Source organism: Oryctolagus cuniculus, chromosome 18 (genome assembly GCF_964237555.1).
Source record: "Oryctolagus cuniculus chromosome 18, mOryCun1.1, whole genome shotgun sequence".
In the NCBI taxonomy this organism is placed as follows: domain Eukaryota; kingdom Metazoa; phylum Chordata; class Mammalia; order Lagomorpha; family Leporidae; genus Oryctolagus; species Oryctolagus cuniculus.
In genome coordinates, this window is record NC_091449.1 from 50,302,496 (window position 1) to 50,321,539 (window position 19,044).

A 19,044-nucleotide genomic window follows, 5' to 3' on the forward strand; every position below is an offset into this window, starting at 1 on the left:
CAATTTCTCGGTCAAAGGGCGAAGGCAAGGTTAACGCTCTTGCTCCATGTGGTTCGGTAACTGGGAAAGGCCATGTCGCTCACGAGCTGAAGGCGAGGGGGCGATGGGGCGGGGACACTGACTGTGGCCTCCCTGGTGGACCTGGAGTCTCCAAGCCACAGCCGCCCGTAAGAGTTTCTTAGACACAGGTCTGAAGGCCATTTCCAGGATTCCAGGGCCCCCAGGCTGTTCCAGCTGGAGCAGGTGTTTGCGTGCTGTGCCAGGGAGGGGGCAGGGGAGCGAGCTGTTTCTGCGCCATGAACTCTCACCCACTTCCCTCCACTCAAGGCCGTGGGCATCTTCTTCATAAGCCCATGGCAGGGGTGGGGGGGCTGCCCACCATGAGGTGCTCGGCCAACCAGAGCCTGAGCCCACCCAGGGGAACACCTTACCTTATCAGGGTGGGGGGCACACCCCTGCTGGAGCAGGGCCAGGACAAGGATCTCCCATGTAGATCCTGCAGGACGGGTGGCCAAGGGTCAGCGGGGTGTGGAGCAGGCCTTCTTCAGAGAGACACAGAGCCTGGGCAGCAGTGACCAGGGGGAGATAGCACACTCCTGGGGGCCGAGAGGGGCTACCAGGATGGCAACTGTGGGAGAGGGGTCCCAAGTACAGGTTCCCTCTGAAGGCCCATGAAACTGACCATGACAGGAGAACGTGTTAGCCATCCACTGGTGTCCACAGAGCCAGCACAGAGCCAGCGGCCCAGGGTCCCAAGACCTGCCCTGCTCCTCACCCCTTGCCCTCACTGGCTTGGCAGCCTACCAGGGCCCCTTTCCCCAAAGGTGGACAGGGGCTCCAGGCTTTGCCAGGAGACAGGAAGAGGAGCAGCCTTACTTTGGAATGCAGGTGGAGCTGTCCTCTCTCCCTCCCCGCCCCCAACCCTTGCTCCTGCGACTTTAAACAGCAAACATGCCTTCCTTTGCTGGCTAACCCTTTGCCAGCTTTTCTTCCGAAGATTCCTTCTCGTCCAGGGAAACTTCCTTGCCACCGCCAGGCTCTGGACGCCCCCTGGGCTCCCATGTCCACCCAGACTGCGGTGAACCTGCAGACTGGTCGCCCCCAGCTCTGCTCCCCCGAGCTGGGCCGTGAGCCTGTGAGGGCAGCGGCCACGTTGACATCCCAGGCCGGGCGTGGAGTCCACTGCTCCCTGATGGTCCCAGCTGAGGCGTCTGGGATTTGTGAGGAAGGACAGGTAAGTGATTGTTTGAGCAAAGAGACCCTTCCAGCCCCAGAGAGGAAGCCCAGGGCCGCGTGGCCAATGGGCCAGGTGCTCTGCTCCGACCTTAGCACCTACTGTGCGCTCAGAGCCTGACTCACACTGGTTCACCTTCAGGCCATTGAGCAAACCAGACAGGGATTGCAGGCCGGCCAGTCGCTCACAAGAACCTAGAGCAGCCAGCGTCACCTGTCACCCCAAGGCAGGGACAAGGCTGTGGGCTGGACAGAAGCTGCTCCTAATTCCTTCCGCCCCAGTACCTGGGGATTAAGGGAAGATAAAAGTGGGACTGCCTGTGTTCACGTACTGCGGCTACCACCTGACACCCACAGTGATGACAGCACTCCGGCCCGTGGCCGACGCCAGCTGGAGCGTGAGCTGGAGCCTGCGCCTGGTCCTCGCCCTCTGCCTGATGGAGCAGACAGCCCTGGGTAAGACCCTCAGCCCTGCCTGAAGGTGTCAGCCCGCAGGGGTACGGGGACCCAGGGTCAGGCCCCTGCTCAACCTCTCCTGGGGAGGGCAGGGCGTGAGCGCAGACAAGTGCTGGGCAGAGGAAGAGTGACACTTCCAGGTGCTATTCCCTCCCCCAACCCCCCCCCCCAGCCCCGCTGGAATTTCTGCACAAGTCCACAGGGCTGGGTGGAAAGTGAGGAATGCCAGGACTGACACCACACCGGGCGGGCGGGGTGGGGGGTGGTGAGAACGTGGGGGGGGAGTGTATCTTTCCCGCCTTCCTCCTCTCAAGCCACAATCTTGCTTCTGCCTCCCTCTCCCTCCACAGGCCTCTTGGCCACCTGCAAGTTATTCTCCTGGGTCTTTGTTTCTTTTTAAAATCATTGTTACAGTTTTTACAAGTGCTTGTTAAGCTAGAAGATACATCCAACATGATGCACACCTGCTAGCTATACAGTTAGGTATAGCAGATATGACATCCTTTATATAATAATATGATATGCTACATGTAACCACCATCCAGATCAAAATCTGGGACATTTCCAGCTTCCCGTGTCAGTGCCTCAAAATTACCCTGGTGACCGTAAGTCACTTTTGCCTATGTGAATACATCATTTTTTAATTTGAAGGAAAGCTTGCTAAAACAACTTCTGGTATTCTGGTGCATTTTAGAAATCTTTTTATTGTACAATTAGACATAGCTGTGATGCTAGCACGTACATAATTAATACTTTGTGCTGTTTTTCACTCAGAATCTTACCAAAAGCAGTTTGTAGTTTGGGTTTCTAGCTATGTTTACTTTGCCCAGTTATAAAGGATGCTTCCAGTGTTCCTTAAGGTAAATAGAGGATGACGATTCAGAAAGGTTGTTGCTTTCTGGTTCTGTTTTCTAATTAAGAGACACAGAGGTGGCCGGCACCATGGCTCAATAGGCTAATCCTCCTCCTGCGGCGCCAGCACACGGGGTTCTAGTCCCGGTCGGGGCACCGGATTCTATCCCGGTTGCCCCTCTTCCAGGCCAGCTCTCTTCTGTGGCCCGGGAGTACAGTGGAGGATGGCCCAAGTGCTTGGGCCCTGCACCCCATGGGAGACCAGGAGAAGTACCTGGCTCCTGGCTTCGGATCAGCGCTATGTGCCAGCCGCAGCGCGCCGGCCACGGCAGCCATTGGAGGGTGAACCAATGGCAAAGGAAGACCTTTCTCTCTGTCTCCCTCTCTCTTACTGTCCACTCTGCCTGTCAAAAAAAAAGAGAGAGAGACACAGAGATAGCTCCCATTCACTACTTCACTCTGCAAATGCCCACAACAGGAAGCCAAGATCTGGAAACTCCATCCAGGTCTCCCACATGGGTGCCAGGAACCCAGCTGCTTGAACCATCACCACTGCCTCCCAGGGTCTGCAATAGCAGGAAGCTGGAGAAAGGAGCCCCAGCTGGATATGGAAGCCACACCCCGAGCTTCTTAATCAGTGTCTATTTTAATTGCCAGGCCAAACACCTGCTCCAAGGTTTCTGCTTTGATGTGTTTCTACTCGCACAGGGGAGGGACTCTGAAGTGGAATTATTGAGGCATATGAAATTTTCACGGTTCTTTATACATTTTGCCCAACTGTTTTCCCAAGACACTGTGTCAATTTGTCTTCCTCCAGCAGCATATGTGAATATCCTTCTCACTGCATCTTCACCGGAACTGGGTGCTCTTGTTTTTTAATTTATTAGGTAGAAGTTACAACTCCTGGTTCTAATTAGCACTTTATGACTACTAGGAAGGCTGACCCTGATTTTCTTTTACAAAAAAATTTATGGAGCCAGCATTGTGGTGTAGTAGGTTAAGTCTGCATGTGGTGCCGGCAATCCCACATGGGTGCCGGTTTGAGTCCTGGCTGCTCCACTTCCCATCCAGCTCCCTGCTGACAGCCTGGGAAAGCAGTGGAAGATGGCTCAAGTGCTTGGGCCCCTGCACCCACATGGGAGATCTGGAAGAAGCTCCTGCCTCCTGGCTTTGGCCTGGCTCCAGTGCCAGTTGTTTCAGTCATCTGGGGAGTGAAGCAGCAGGTGGAAGATTCTCTCTCTCTCTCTCTCTCTCTCTCTCTCTCTCTGTATGTGTGTGTGTGTCCTTCTCTCTCTCTCTCTAACTCTGACTTTCAAAATATCATAAATAAATCTTTTATTTATGAATAGACCATCTTTCCCTGCTTTCCCAGTCTCCTTAGCAAGGAGCTGGAGCAGCCAGGACATGAACCCTGTGCTCACATAGGATGCCAGCATTTCAGGCAGTGGCTTAACCTGCTGCACTACAGCGCTGGCCCCTGCCCTACACATTTTTTGGAAAGCTGAGGTGAGATAACATGTAGAAAGTAGCACAATGCTGGCTTACAACAAAAGACCCATGAATCATTGCTTTTGGCTCCTCCATCATGGGTAACTGCTGGACTCAGGGAAAATACAGGAAGCGTGACAGATCTCAGCCTCCTGGCTCTGTGCTGCGAGGCTGCAGGCTCTCACTGCCCCTCTCTGGGCCCCTGGGCCTCCCTGGCTCCCCCAGGTTGTAAGCAGCCCATGTGAAAAAGCTTTGCAAACCATAAAGAGCTGCACACACACAGGAAGGTTGGGGTGGCCGCTTGCCCCGATGACCTGCCTGTGTGCCCAGATGGCCACCATTACAGTTTCTCCTTTGTGCCCCGAGGTTGCTTCTGTAAGACCTGGGGAGCCCTGGGATGTGAGCCAAGGGACAGCCTTGGCAGCTGGCAGCTGGGAGTGTGGCCGTGTGCTCTATCATACCAATTCCAAATGCTCCTTCAAAATCCAGTTGCATCAAAATCTCCTGGGGAGATGTGCACTTATGATTTCCTGATGTAACCCTGAGGTTGTCCTTCAGAGAGCATGAGGCAGGACCTAGGAATCTGTATTTTTACAGCAATCTCTAGAAGATTCTGATGCACGGCCAGGATCAGTAACTTTTTGGATCAGATTTGCTTTCTGCCCCCAAAGACCGAGGCACAAAACAATTCCATTTGATAAAGGGGAGAGGGAGAGAAATTGACTAGAGCATTTCAGGAAGGAGCCATAGGCAGAGGCCAGATTCAGTTTGTCCTACTTCATATCTATTCCATGAGGGGCATGTATGCTTGTCCCATGGACATGTGAGTGTGCGTGTGTGAGCTATGTGATTGCTGCAGGTGGATATGTTGTCATCTATGTGTAACCACGCTTCTGTGGATGTGTAGGCATGCACACGGGCATGCCCTTGACTTGTGCTTCTGCATTTTTCCTTGCAGATGAGCCATGCTCATGCATACCTAAGTATGTGTGATTTGCATGTACATGTGAGTATGAATGTGAGTGTGCATGAGTCAGAATACACATGTTTGTGACTTCTGCCCAGAAATATGCCAGGTAAATGTTAGCACCAAGAAAAGAGGTATAGCTGTATTCATATCAAACAGGAATTAAAATGGGTTACACAGTTTTCGACATTAGCTGATACAAGAAGAAATAGATCCTATAGCAGACATGAACTTTTATGTACCTACTAACACAGCTTTGAAATCTTAAATCAAATAATGAAAGAAAAATTCTGGAAGAAACACAAGGAAAAGTGGGCAAATACACAGCTGTTAGGAAAAGCTTAAAGCTTTTTGCTTGTTACAACAGCAGCAGCTGGGTCTTCCCAGGGACCAACCAGGGTCCCACTCATGGCTGCGAATGACTGAGCTGGAGTGACCCTTCACTCCCTTCTCTCCCCAGGTGCCTTGCACACCAAGAGGCCCCTAGTGGTCACCAAATACGGGACCCTCCAAGGAAAGCAGATGCACGTGGGGAAGACGCCCATCCACGTCTTCCTAGGAGTCCCCTTCTCCAAACCTCCTGTGGGTGCTCGCAGATTTGCTCCCCCAGAGCCCCTGGAGCCGTGGAAAGGAATCCGACACGCCACCACCTACCCCCCTTCGTAAGAACCGGGGAACGCCCGTGGGGAGTGGGGCAGACCCTGAGGGGGGTGCTTTGAATCGCTCACTGAGAACATAGCCTGTGACCGCAGGCAGGCAGTGTCCAATTATACAATGAGGAGTTTCATCCAGATGGTCTTTTAAGGCACGGATAGTGCTGTTCTGAGTTTCCCATGGGAAAACTCCAGGCGTGGGGTAAGTGGTCATGAACTGTGCCCAGGACCTACTGGGGAGTTAAATTTCCTAACCCTGGCTGAGGAGCGAGGATCTCTCATACCCCTACGGCCGAGCCTGACCTGAGCTTGCCTTTCCCCTGGAGTTTAAGCACAAGCACTACCATCCTTTCCCTGCAGAGGGCGTGCCAAGATGGAAAATGGACAAGTCCTAGTTCAGTTTTTATTTTTTTTTTAAGATTTGTTTATTTTATTTGAAGGAGTTACAGAAAAGGAGAGGCAGAATCAGAGAGAGAGAGAGAGAGAGAGAGAGATCTTCCATCTGCTGGTTCATTCCCCAAATGGCCACAACAGGCAAAGCCACGAGCCAGAAGTTTCATCTGGGTGTCCCACAAGGGTGCAAGGGCCCATGTACCCCGACCATCTTTTTTTTTTTTTTTTTTTTTTTTTTTTTTTTTGACAGGCAGAGTGGACAGTAAGAGAGAGAAACAGAGAGAAAGGTCTTCCTTTTTTCCGTTGGTTCACTCCCCAGTGGCCGCTGCGGCCGGCACACCACGCTGATCTGAAGCCAGGAGCCAGGTGCTTCTCCTGGTCTGCCATGCGGGTGCAGGGCCCAAGGGCTTGGGCCATCCTCCACTGCACTCCCGGGCCACAGCAGAGGGCTGGCCTGGAAGAGGGGCAACCGGGACAGAATCCGGCACCCCGACCGGGACTAGAACCCGGGTTGCCGGCGCCGCAGGCGGAGGATTAGCCTATTGAGCCACGGCACTGGCCCCAACCATCTTCTACTGCTTTCCCAGGTGCATTAGCAGGGAGCTCGGTCAGAAGTGGAGCAGCCAGGACTCGAACTGCTCCCCAACTGGAATGCCAGTGCTACACCACAGCGCCAGCCCCCTCTATTTCAGTTTTAATGTCCCAGAGTCATGCCACCATTTCCAGCTGTGCTCAGGCCCTCAGTCACACAGCATATTGGGACAATTATTGTCCTTGGAAGTATGTAACTTGCCACTGTATCCAGAACAAGTGTATTAAAGCTATTTCAGATCATTGAGTGATCTGTCCAGAACGTTCTGCGGCAGTCACCAGCAATGCTCAGCATCGGTTGGTCAAAGCACAAGTTTTAGAAAAATATCTACTGTGAGAACCTGCGCATCACAATATATTTAAAAAAAAAAAAACAGCTATCAGTCTCGGTGCCTAGTTGTTAAGCATGGGCTTACGCTGCTAGAACAGCTGGAACACCATGGTGTTCACTGCCCAAACACTGGCTGTCACTGAGCGACTTCAGGCATGCTGAACATTCTGTGACTATTATCGGGAACTCGAAGGATCTGGTGACAGGCCTGGCATGACCATCGTTGGAAGCCTGAGCATCAGGGGATTAGACATTAGGGTGTCCATTGCACAGAAGCTGAGTGCTGCTTGTTGAGTACTGGCCACAAACTATGAGAACAATGACGGTTTGAACACAGAGCAGCAGGTGGAGGATTCTGAGTTGCTGGGAATGGCCCAGGGGGTAGGTGGTTAAGGAGAGGCAGGGAGAAAGGAGGATGCTCCAGAGGCGGTGGCTTCTATCAGAGTAACACAGTAGAGGTGTTGGGAAGAAGTCGGGTTCCAGGTTTATTTTGAAAATAAAATGGAGATGATTTGCTGGAGACTTGGATGTAATTCCCCACAAGGGAAGAGTCCGATACTGAAGAGTCTGGAGCCGGAGCAACCAAGGGAATGGAGTACTGTTTACCAAAATGGGGGAAACTGTAGCAAGAGTGGGTTTGAGAAAAAACAAAAGCTCATTTTGGAACATGCCAAGTCTGACACGCTGAGTGACGTCTGCGTGGAGAAGGGAGCTGGTGGTCAGACAAAAGGGGCTGGACATAAACTGGGCATCAGCGTGTCAATGACAACAGCATGTCAGTGGTGTCAAGCCCTGGACCTGGGTACAAAAAATCTGTGTAGAACAGTCAGGCCGGCACTGCGGCTCACTAGGCTAATCCTCCGCCTAGCGGCGCCGGCACACCGGGTTCGGGGTGCCGGATTCTGTCCCGGTTGCCCCTCTTCCAGGCCAGCTCTCTGCTGTGGCCAGGGAGTGCAGTGGAGGATGGCCCAAGTGCTTGGGCCCTGCACCCCATGGGAGACCAGCAGAAGCACCTGGCTCCTGCCATCGGATCAGCGTGGTGCGCTGGCTGCAGCATGCCGGCTGCGGCAGCCATTGGAGGGTGAACCAACGGCAAAGGAAGACCTTTCTCTCTGTCTCTCTCTCTCACTGTCCACTCTGCCTGTCAAAAAAAAAAAAAAAAAAAGTCAGAAGAGCTGAGGATCAAGGATCCAGGACTGGGCTCTCTCATGCTTATAGCTGAGCCAGAAGGAGGAACTACTGATGAGATGGCAGGAAAATCAAGAGAGACAGGCGTCACGGAAGCCAGAGAGGCAACACTACTCAACGAGAGCAGCTTGGTGAGCCCAGCGGAAGGGCTGCCGGGGCAAGTAAAGCAACAACAGAGATTTAGCAAGATGGCGGTCACAGGTGACCAGGACAGGAGTGGCTCTGGTGGTGGGATGGGGACAGAGGCCTCAGGCTCTCCATAACCCCAGTTCCTGGCTGGCAGAGCCCTGGCTCTCCATGTTGGATGTGGTTTATCAGGTAGCACCCTACACCAGCCTTAGCTGAAAGTGACCCGCAGAGAGAGGTGAGCCGCCTGCTGGTGACCTTAGAGAGCAGGGCTGGGGTAGAGGGGAGGACAGGAGAGTTGCTCAGGGGGTGGGGTGGGGGGAGAGGGGTGGATAGGGCGCGTTGAAATGGTGTTGGGAAGGCCTGATCAAGATGGGGTGCATGTGATGCTGGGGTACAGGCTGGGACAAGAGGGGCAGGAAGCAGAGGAACAGGTAGGCAAGGTTTCCTGCACACAGCCAAAAGGGTCCAGCCCCAACCCAAAGGAGCTGGGTCAGTAGGGAGAAAAGGTGAGATGTCCAGACAGCCCATGTTCCATTAGTTCCTCAAATGGGCACACAGGACAAGGGACTGGGCTGTGAGCCAGGACTCAGCAAGTCCACCCTCAGAGACAAAAACAACCAACTGAAGTAACTCCAACCAGTATACAGTCTGGGCCATAGCACTTGGTGGGGCCCAGAGGGGAACGTGTCCAGCAGAGGGCACTCCCTGGGCTGGGTCTTAAATACCCCAATGAGCAGGAGTTTGCTGGACAGAGCAGGCTTTTGGCAGAAAGGCGATAGGCACAGGAGTCTTGGAGGTGGGAGGTCAGGCACCATATATTTCTTCAGCAAAGGGTGCTGGGGAGGAAATGACTGGAGGGAGAGGAGGCCCTGAGTCAGTCTGAGTGACCCCCGGCTGGTTTTGAGAAGGGGAGTGACATGGCTGCATTTGTGTTTTGTATCAATCCCTGGAGAAGGAGTATGAAGAGGTTGGGTGGAGTCCAGGACTGAGACAGTGGTGGCCTAGCAGGGCAGCAGTTATGGGAATGGAGTGGGGTGTTCCCGAGCTGTTCCGGGGGCAGAAGGGAGAATAAGGGGAGGGAGGGGCATGAAAGCCTGGGGTGTGCCCAAATTCTCCTTGAGGGCACGGCCAGGGTCTCCAGCAGAAGCAAGGACTCTCTCCCCAGGCAGGCCCCTGGGGCAAGGCAGAGGGAGGCCAACGGGCTCCCAATCCTGGACACTCAAGCTAGGGAAAGCCTCCCGCAGCGGGGACACACACACGCCGCCCAGAGGCTACCGCGCCGGGATTTGTGTTCGGTTCTATCGCCTCATTGGGGACCCTGGGTGGAAGCCATCGGGACGACCCCGCTGCCTCCACTGACCCGGGCCCAGACTCACTGACACGGTGCCCGCAGGTGCCTGCAGGAGTCCTGGGGCCAGATAACCTCCATGTACTTCAGCACGCGGAAGCAATACAAGTGGCTGCGCTTCAGCGAGGACTGTCTGTACCTGAACGTGTACGCGCCCGTGCGCGCGCCTGGGGACCCCGCGCTGCCGGTGAGTTCTCGGCCCTCCGTGCCCCGCCTCCTCACTCTGCCACCCCAGCGCCCCGCTCAGGTCCCGGCTTTCCTCGCCCAGGTGATGGTTTGGTTCCCGGGAGGCGCCTTCCTCGTGGGCTCCGCTACCACGTACGAGGGCTCAGAGCTGGCCGCCCGCGAGAAGGTGGTGCTGGTGCTCCTGCAGTACAGGCTCGGCATCCTGGGCTTCCTGAGGTGGGCGGGGCCTGCCCGGGGGCGGGCCTCCTCTGGGAGGAGGAGGCGGGGATTGGGTGTAAGGAGGGAGGCGTGGTATGGGGGTGGGCCCACGTGGAGAACGTGGCCCGGACGGGCTTGATTGACACTCTTGATGGAAAGGGCGTGGCTCGATACAGTCAACAGTCAACTCGGACCTGACTCTGAGGATGTATGGTGCCCAGACTGGGTCTACCAGCGGCATGGGAGGGCTGGGCGGGGTGGGAACCTCCTCACCTCGACTGCCGAGGGCCATGACCCTAACCTTGACTATTGCCTGCCCAGCACGGGTGACAGCCAGGCCCGCGGAAACTGGGCCCTGCTGGACCAGCTGGCGGCTCTGCTCTGGGTGCAGGAGAACATTGAAGCATTTGGTGGGGACCGGAACCGTGTGACCCTGTTTGGCCAGTCGGCGGGGGCCATCTCCATCTCAGGACTGGTGAGCTCAACGCCCCCACCGACCTGCACAGACGCAGGCTGCGTTTTTGCATAAGAGTGTCTTCCGCGGCCCTGACTTGCGTGCAGGTTTGTGCGTACGAGGACTCGCCAGTCCGCAGATCTGCCTTCGCCCTCACAGTCGAGGCTGTCTGCTCCAATCAGGGGTAGCCTGATGACTGAACTGAGCCCCGCCCCCAGAGCAAGATCTCCCCTGCCGAACCCCATCATCCATCCTCTGGGCAAGACTGGGGCCACAGGCCAGACCTGAGTCAGGAGCCTGGGTGGAAATTCATCTTTGACCCTGACTCTCGGGGGACTACTGGCCCGCAGTGTGCCTGGAATGTGGATATAAAGGTACCTGTGAGGGACACATGGCTGGGAAGTGAGCAGGGACCACATCACGTGGGGCCTTGTGGGCCACAGTGGTGACTATACTCTAACACCTGTGTGCAGGCACTCTCGAAGCACCTTACACATCTTCACTCATTTAATTTTCAACAGTCCATAAAGAACAGCAAAGGTGTTGTCCCGTTCCCCGGATGAAGAAGCTGAGGCCCAGATAAATTAAGCAATTTTATCCAAAGTGCACTGGAGAGCAGGGAAAGATTTTAAGCAGAGGAGTTATACAATCAGTTGTGCATTTAGAGAGAGAGGTCAGTGAGTCAAAAAGATGAAAGAGCAGAGACTTGGAGAGAGACTACTCAGCAATAATGTCTATAGCAGTGGAGGCAATGGGGGTTGGTTCTCAAAGAGAAGCAGGAAGGGTGGAGAGGATGGAGAAGATGGCTCTGTGCGATGCAGGAGCCCAGATAGACAGGACCGGAGCAGCTGGGGTGTGGGGACAAACAGAGAAGACAGGGGAGGCCCTGGGGCTGAGTGGATAACGTGGAGTAAGATATCAGTACCTAGATGGGCATTGGCCAGATGGAGCAGGTGTGCTACCTGAAGTCCGAGGTATCCAAAGGAGAAGATGGGGGCCCCAGGACTTGGGCAATGGAGAGAGGCTAAGAGGTATCACACAGGTCACTGGGGCTGTGGGCATGGTGGGGCCCCTCCCACCCAGTCATCCATTTCTTTTAAGACTTAAAAAGATTCTTTATAATTTTAAAATTGATCTGAAAGGCAGAGAGACAGACACAGAGATGGATATAGAGATTTCATTCGCTAGTTCACTCCCCAAATTCCCACTACAGCTGGGGGTTGGCCAGGCCAAGCCAGGAGTCAGGAACTCAATCTGGATCTCCCACATGGGAGGAAGGGGTCCAAGTACCCTATAGGAAGCTGGAATTGGGATCAGAGACAGGACTCAAACTCAGGCACTCTGATATGGGATGCAGGCATCCTACCACCCCCATTTCTAATATGTAACAGAGGAAACCCCCTGCCTACAAATGCCACAATCCCAGAATTCCAGAATCCCTGGGACCCATGCACAGACCAGAGGCAGGAGAGCACTGGAGGCAGGTTCACGATCCCACTCTAGGGCTCCCAACTCCCTCCCAGCTGCCTGCCCCCCCAAGGCTCCCTCAGACTGTCCAGCAATGGCCAGAAAGGCACCCAAGGGGCCTGACTTGCGTATCTTGAGGGTGCTCCACTCTCCACCCCTACAGATGCTGTCACCCCTAGCCCAGGGTCTCTTCCATCGGGCCATTTCCCAAAGTGGCACTGCCCTAATGAAAATCTTCATCACTCAGGAGCCACTGAAGGTGGCCAAGGTAGGTGTGTCTCCTCCTTCAGGGCTCAGCAAGGGGATGCAGAACGGGGACACCCCAGAGCCCCCTTCTTCTCTCTGCAGAAGGTTGCCCACCTGGCTGGCTGCAGCCACAACAGCTCCCGGATCATGGTAGACTGCCTGAGGGCTCTGTCAGGGGCCCAAGTGATGCGTGTGTCCAGGAAGATGGTAGGTGGAGCATCCCAGCTGCTTGTGGGACACTCTCCTATCCTGGTGCCCAGCCACCCCCAGGCACTTCCCCAGAGGCCCTGTGGCAGGAACACACTGGGGGGACTTCCTGTAACTCTGATCCTTTCCATTCCCCTGCAGAGATTCTTCCACGTGAACGTCCGGAGAGATCCTTGGGAGGTGAGCAGGCTGCATTCTGTAACTGCAGTATTTGTTGAATACCTACTGTGTGCCTGCACTCAGGGTGTGCAGGGGAATGTTCAGCCCAATAGCACTTTCCTAATGGAACTATTGTTCCAGTGGGGAGAAACCATAATCCCTAAAAGTAAATGGTATGTGAATAGCAACAGATGGGAAGGGTAAGGGGGTCAGGCCTGTTGGAAGGGGTAGCATTTTTAAAAAATTTTTAAAGATTTATTTATTTATTTGAGAGGTACAGTTACAGACAGAGAGATGGAGAGACAGAGAAAGGTCTTCCATCTGCTGGTTCACTCCTGAGATGGCTGCAATGGCCAGAGCTGAGCTGATCCAAAGCTGAGAACCAGGAGCTTCTTCCAGGTCTCCGATACAGTGCAGGGGCCCAAGCACTTAGGCCATCTTCTACCGCTTTCTCGGGCCATAGGCAGAGAGCTAGATCAGAAGAGGAACAGCTGGGACACAAACCAGTGTCCATACGGGATGTCGGCACTGCAGGCAGAGGCTTAGCCTACTACACCACAGCACCGGCCCCATTAAATTTTATTCATTTATTTGAGAGGCAGAGAGACAGAGAGTGCTTCCATCCTCTGGGCCACTCCCTAAAAGCCCTCAAAGGCTGGGGCTGGGCCAGGCCAAAGCTGGGAGCTGGAGTTTTAATCCAGGTCTCCAGCGTGGGTGGCAGAAATCCCTCCATCAAGGACATCACTGCTGCCTCTGAGGGCCTGCAGCAGCAGGAAGCTGGAGCCAGAAGCCAAAGCTGGACACCAAAGCCAGGCACTCTGATATGGGACAGCCGACACCTTAACTGTTAGGCTCAATGCCTGCTTCGGGAGAAGTGGAATTTTATTTTATTTTTCAAATAAAGATTTATTTATTTATTTCAAAGAATATGTTACAGAGAGAGGGGGATGGGGAGAGAATGGGAGAGCAAGAGATATTCCCTCCACCGGTTCATTCCCCAAATGACCACAATAGCTGGTACTGGGCCAGGCCGAAGCCAGGAGCCAAGAACTCCATCCAGATCTCCCACATGAGCAGCAAGGGCCCAAGGACTTGGACCATCTTCTGCTGCTTTCCCAGGTGCATTAGCAGGGAGCTGGATCAGAAGTGCAGCAGCCAGGACTTGACCCGGAGCCCACATGGGATGCAGGCTTCACAGGTGGAGGCTTAGCCCACTGCGCCACAGTGCCAGCCCTGGAGTTTTCAATAGAATGGGTAGGGCAGTCCTCAGTAAAGTAACATCTAGCAAAGATTTTCAAAGGTGAGGGGGTGAGCTATGTGGGGCAGGCATCCCAGGTGCCAGTAACCTGGTCCTGTCTGTTCTGGTCCCCACCCACATCCACTCTCCCAAAGTCAGCATGGCCAGTCCCAGTTTTTTTCAAAGAGCCTGGGCAGAGCACCTCTGATGAGGACCTGCTGAGCTGGGCACGTAAGGACACAGGGACCCTGGGAGGGTATGTGTGAGGACTGACAGGAAATGCCCCTTGCCTTGCAGACGACATGGCTCATGGGTGCTGTGGTGGACGGCGTGGTATTTCCAGATGACCCTGTGGTGCTCTGGACCCGGGGGCAGGTTCTACCTGTCCCCTACCTTCTAGGTGTCAACAACCAGGAGTTCAGTTGGCTCTTGCCCTTTGTAAGTGAATATAGGGGTGCTAACCGCAGTGGGGGCAGCAGAAGATGTCTCTGGGTCAGGTCCCTGTATCCCTCCAGAGGTGCCACAGTGCTGGGGAGTCTCCTGTAGTCACTGGCCGGGAACAATGCAGGAGAGGCGGGGAGAAGAGCGACTGGTCTCTTGGAGGTCTAGGAGCTCCAGTTCCTCAGGTCATAGTGTAGAAGGGTTGTCATGTCCATTCTCAAGCCTCCGGGCAAATCCTGGGGCCCTGCCTTGCTCCTGGGTCAGGGTAGGTGGTCCAGCCCCATTTCAGCTCTGGTACAGGAGTTAGTAATGGACAGGAGGCAGGAGGCAAGAGAGGGCCATGGTCTCTTCCGGGGCTGTGAGCTCTGTCTGACAACCCACTGCCGCGATGGGCAAGGCCCTTGCAGCCGGTGTGGTTCTGCTCAGAATCCCTCCCGCTGCTGAGGTCTGACCAACCCCCCGGTCCTTGTCTTATGGGCAGATCACGAAGTTCCCACTCAACGTGAACCTAATGAGAAAGAAAATCCTCACCAGGCTGCTGTGGAGTATAAGCACCCTGTTGGTGAGAGGTCCTGCAGGGGGCAGGGTGGACCCCTCTTCTTCCTTAGAGCTCCCACCCAGGGAAACGTTCTTTCTTGTGGGGTTCCAGGGGGGTTGGCATGGGATACACAAGGTCTCCCAGACCGCTCTGGGGTCATGGGAGGCAGTTCTCATGCAGCAAAAACAAGGGGTAAGACCTGCCAGGAAGCTCCCCTTTCCCAAAACTCCTAGGGGGCCGAGTCTGAGTCCACTGCAGGCCTCAGGGTAAGTGTGGCCTCCCTCCCAGAATGTCACTAAGGAGCAGATACCACTCGTGATGGAGGAGTACCTGAGCAGCAGCGACAAGCATAATTGGAAGACGTACCGGAACCACATGATAGACTTAGCTGGAGATGCCACCTTCGTCTACTCCACACTGCAGGCTGCTCGCTACCACCGGGGTAGGTGGGGGACCCAGGAGTGGCCACACAGGCTTGTCCCCCTCCACTGCTCATCTACCACTCTGTACTTCTGGCTGGAGCAGGATCCCGGGGTGCCACAGAGGAGGTAGCCAGCTTTGCCCTAGGGACGGGAGCAGGGCCTCAGCTTACCAGGGAGAGAGCCTAGGATGGTGAGGGTGGCTTCCTGGCTGAGAGGATAGACTTAGGGGAACCTTGAAAGTCCTGACTGGGGCTTGGAGAACCTGTGGGTGAGAGATCAAAAGTGATGCTGGAGAGGAAAAGCACCAAAGATCCTTAAATGCCAGGCCAAGAAAGGAAGCTTCCAGAAGGAGAAGAAGGCTTCTGTGATCCTTGCCACCATCACATAAAACAGGTCTCAGCTTTGCAGGCTGCAGATGAGGAATCGCAACTCAGAGGGGCTGGACAAGTTGTCCAAGGTCACGTAGAAAATGAGTAGTAAGACAGGTGTCAAGTCTGTTCCCTTGATTCTGAGGTCAGAGCTCTTTCCCCTGTTAGGCGAAGGTGGGGAGGAGGCATGGGATGGAGGGGAAGCCCAGGCTGGGGCTTTTCCTGCCACCTTCCTCAGCTACTCTGTTCATAGATGCTGGCCTCCCTGTCTACTTGTATGAGTTTGAGCACCATGCTTCCTCTGGCATAATTATCAAACCTCGCACTGATGGGGCAGACCACGGGGATGAGATCCGCTTCGTCTTCGGAACTCCTTTCTTCAAAGGTGCTAAAGTCCAACCCGACGTCCCCAGCCTCCCCACCTATATATGCAGACCTGCCCCTCCAGCAGTGGGCCACAGGGGCCCTGCCGGTCCCTAATAGGGAATGCTTTCCCACATGGAAGTATGCTGCCATGAGGCAGAAGCAAAAAGATGAAGGTTCAGCATCCCCTGCTCCTGACTTTGTCCTAAATGCCACATTCTGTTCTGCTCCCAGGGCCATCCACAGGTGCAGAGAAGGCCCTCAGCTTCCGGATGATGAGATACTGGGCCAACTTTGCCCGCACAGGGTGAGTCTGGCTCCCTGACACATCTGGGCAGGGCTAGACCCAATGGCCAGCTGCTTCAGATGTTTGCCCTTACACGTCCCACTGGAGTGCTTCTTCTCCCTCACTTTTCTCCATCAGTCATGAGATCCTCAGCCTTACTAGAATATGTTCCTTCCTGTGCTATGACCCACGCTCCCCACTCACACATCCTACGGTCACAGGCACCAGCTCTTTTGCCCAGCCCAGTACTGGGGGTTGGGACCTGAGGATGTCATGTTCATGAGCCCCATTCTCCAGTAGCTCACCGCAGGAAAACATAAAATTCCAATCAGGCACAATGAGTGCCGCACCAGGGGAGCACAAGGCACTTAGAGAGCAGAGAGAGGTGTCTGGTTCAGCCTGAGTAGACAGAGTAGGCGTCAAGAGGAGGTGACATCGGAAATAAGCTTTGGCTAGCATTGTAACTGCTTTCCTATCTCCACATCCTCTCCTTTCCATCCATCCCCCTTGTGTCCTAAAGACTTAAGGACTCTTTCTGATATAGCATCTGACCAAGTCATTCACCTGCTTAAAACTCTATGCCTTCTGCCACCAGGATAAAGTCCCAGACCATTAGCCTGGCAGCAAAGTCCCTTTGAAATCTTTCCTTGTCATCTCCTTCCCACATCTGTCCCTTCACACACATTCTGTTTTTACCTAACTCCATCCTTGTTCTTTATCTTAGTTTGTTTTCTGTTGCTATTTAAAAAAATACATGAGGCTGTATACTTCATAAAGAAAAGAGGTTTATTTAGCTCACAATTCTGGAGATTCAAGAGCATGGCACTGGCATCTGCTCAATGCTACTGAGCCTGGAGGGAGTCTCATGGTGGGAACACATATGCAAGGGGGAGATGACATAGCTGGACAGGAAGCAAGCAAGATTCCAGGGCCAGGCTGGCTCTTCGTATAACAATCCATTCTCTCTCTCTTTTCTTTTAAAGAGATGAATTTGTTTATTTGAAAAGTACATTTCCAGAGATAGAGGGAGAAACAGGGAGATCTTCCATCTGCTGGTTCAATCCCCAAATGGCTGCAACGGCCGGGGTTAGGCCAGGCCAAAGCCAGGAGACTCAAATTCCATCTGAGTCTCCCAAGTGGGCAGCAGGGGTCCAAGTACTTGGGCCTTCCTCCACTGCTTTCCCAGGCACTTTTGCAGGGAGCAGGATGGGAAATGGCACAGCCAGCACACAAACTGGTGCTCATATGGGATGCTGGTGTCCCAGGGGGTAGCCTGTACCACAACACTGGCTCCAACAAGCCATTCTTGTAGGAACTAGCCTGGTCCTGTGAGAACTGCATTAATCCTTCCAGCGAGTGGTACTCTATGACCTAATTACCTCCCACAAAGCCCCACATCTGAAAGGTTCTACCACCTCCCAGCATTGCCACACTGGGGACCAAGTTTTTAGCACATCAGCCTTTGGGGGGACAAACTCAAACCACATCTAAATCGTAGCAGGCTTCCTCTGAAAGCCCTGGTCTGTGAATCTTGCACACACAGTTAGCTCTGCATGGAAGGCCTGCCCCACCACTCACGTTCCTGCTTCCTTACAGACCTAAGTACCATCTCTGAAAAGCTTTCTTGGACCCCAGCTCCTAAGGGGAAAGAAAATGAAGGAAGAGTGAGAGAAGGCGTCAAAATGAAGAAGACTAATTCTCACTCCTTTCTCCTCCTGGACAGAAATCCCAATGATGGGAAGCTGCCCTACTGGCCACGCTTCGACAAGGATGAGAAGTACCTGCGGCTGGATCTTACCACGCGTGTAGGGGTGAAGATCAGGGAGAAGAAGATGGCCTTTTGGAGTAGGCTGCACCAACCTCAAAGAACTGAGAAGCAGAGGCTGTTCTGAGAGTGGCTACATAGGAGGGAGCTTGTCCCGCATGGCTTTGGGAAGACTGGTCATGAACACATCAGGGGTCAAGAGTCCTGTATGCACCCATCTAGGGCCTGCCAGAGCTCCCTACTGCCCTCAGGTCAGAGCTGCAGCCTTAGCCTGTCCCACCCCCTCCAGCCTGACATCCCATGATGCCCCCTACCTCACTGTCTATATCAGGCTAGGCCAGGCCCAGCTCCCCAGCCTCAGGAAGACTCCCCTTCTCTCTTGTCCAAATCCTCCTACCCTGCAAGATCTACTTGCACCCCTTCTTACTGGAAAGTCCCTCCAGATGGCCACTGTCCATCATTGCACCCAGCTTGTCATTTACTGTCCATCCTGCTCAACCTTGTGCTTATTCACATTGGCCTTGAGGCCCTGGGCAGGGTTTGTTTTGTTTTGTTTTGGTGATTGTAAGCAAAGTTTTCATAACTTGGGCTCTTCTTCCCTGCCTACACTCATCCCTGCCCCACCCCCCCATGACCAAAGTCCTCCCAAAGCCTGCACACAGGGATGTCTTCAATAAAGACATGTTGACTTGAGCTTGATTTCTCCGTCTGTAAAAGGTTTGGGTGGAGAGGTTAGTGTCTCCGTTTGAGCCCTTGGAGGAGGGGTGGCTTGTTGGGTGCTCCCTGCTGGAGCTGTGCCAGTATGCTCCACTCTGTCAAAGGGTACTGCAGCAAAGATACCTGGGCTGCAAAACACTTGGCTTTTTTTTTTTTTTTTCCTTGTGTCAAGAATGCTGCCATGCCCTGTGCTCTGTTATCCATCAGCTTAGGTCTCAGTGCTGCCTCCATTTTTTTTCATTGTGTCAAGAACACAGCCAGTTCATCAAGACAGCCCTGCCCCGTGCTGTTATCCATCAGCTTAGGCCTCAGTGCTGCCTCCAGACTCCTCACTCTCTGTCCTCTCTCCTGCAATTCAACC

General features: G+C 54.0%; 1 protein-coding gene across 3 annotated transcripts; it reads left to right on the top strand.

The window, feature by feature from the left end:
* Nucleotides 1–1,471: 1,471 nt before the first annotated feature.
* CES4A (carboxylesterase 4A) lies at nt 1,472–18,659 on the top strand. 3 transcript variants are annotated; one of them, XM_002711648.5, is made up of 14 exons: nt 1,472–1,689; nt 5,457–5,658; nt 9,675–9,816; nt 9,898–10,031; nt 10,335–10,488; nt 12,098–12,202; nt 12,283–12,387; nt 12,529–12,567; nt 14,081–14,221; nt 14,706–14,786; nt 15,051–15,204; nt 15,806–15,937; nt 16,150–16,222; nt 17,925–18,659. In XM_002711648.5, the coding sequence occupies exons 1-14, from the start codon at nt 1,593–1,595 to the stop codon at nt 18,091–18,093; spliced, it is 1,728 nt and encodes a 575-aa protein (XP_002711694.2). In that variant the 5' UTR covers nt 1,472–1,592; the 3' UTR covers nt 18,094–18,659. The 3 variants fall into 3 exon arrangements, with proteins under 3 accessions (XP_002711694.2, XP_069919601.1, XP_051702889.1); XM_051846929.2 differs by lacking the exon at nt 5,457–5,658 and having other exon boundaries at nt 1,561–1,689; XM_070063500.1 differs by lacking the exons at nt 15,806–15,937; nt 16,150–16,222 and having other exon boundaries at nt 17,925–18,152.
* The last annotated feature ends 385 nt before the right edge of the window (nt 18,660–19,044 follow it).

Excerpts from the sequence above, each read along its gene's own strand:
- CES4A (XM_002711648.5), top strand. The coding sequence starts at position 1,593 with ATGACAGCACTCCGGCCCGTGGCCGACGCCAGCTGGAGCGTGAGCTGG. Across the intron at positions 9,817-9,897 it reads CTGGGGACCCCGCGCTGCCG|GTGATGGTTTGGTTCCCGGG; the intron begins GTGAGTTCTCGG and ends TTCCTCGCCCAG. Across the intron at positions 15,205-15,805 it reads GGCTGCTCGCTACCACCGGG|ATGCTGGCCTCCCTGTCTAC; the intron begins GTAGGTGGGGGA and ends CTCTGTTCATAG.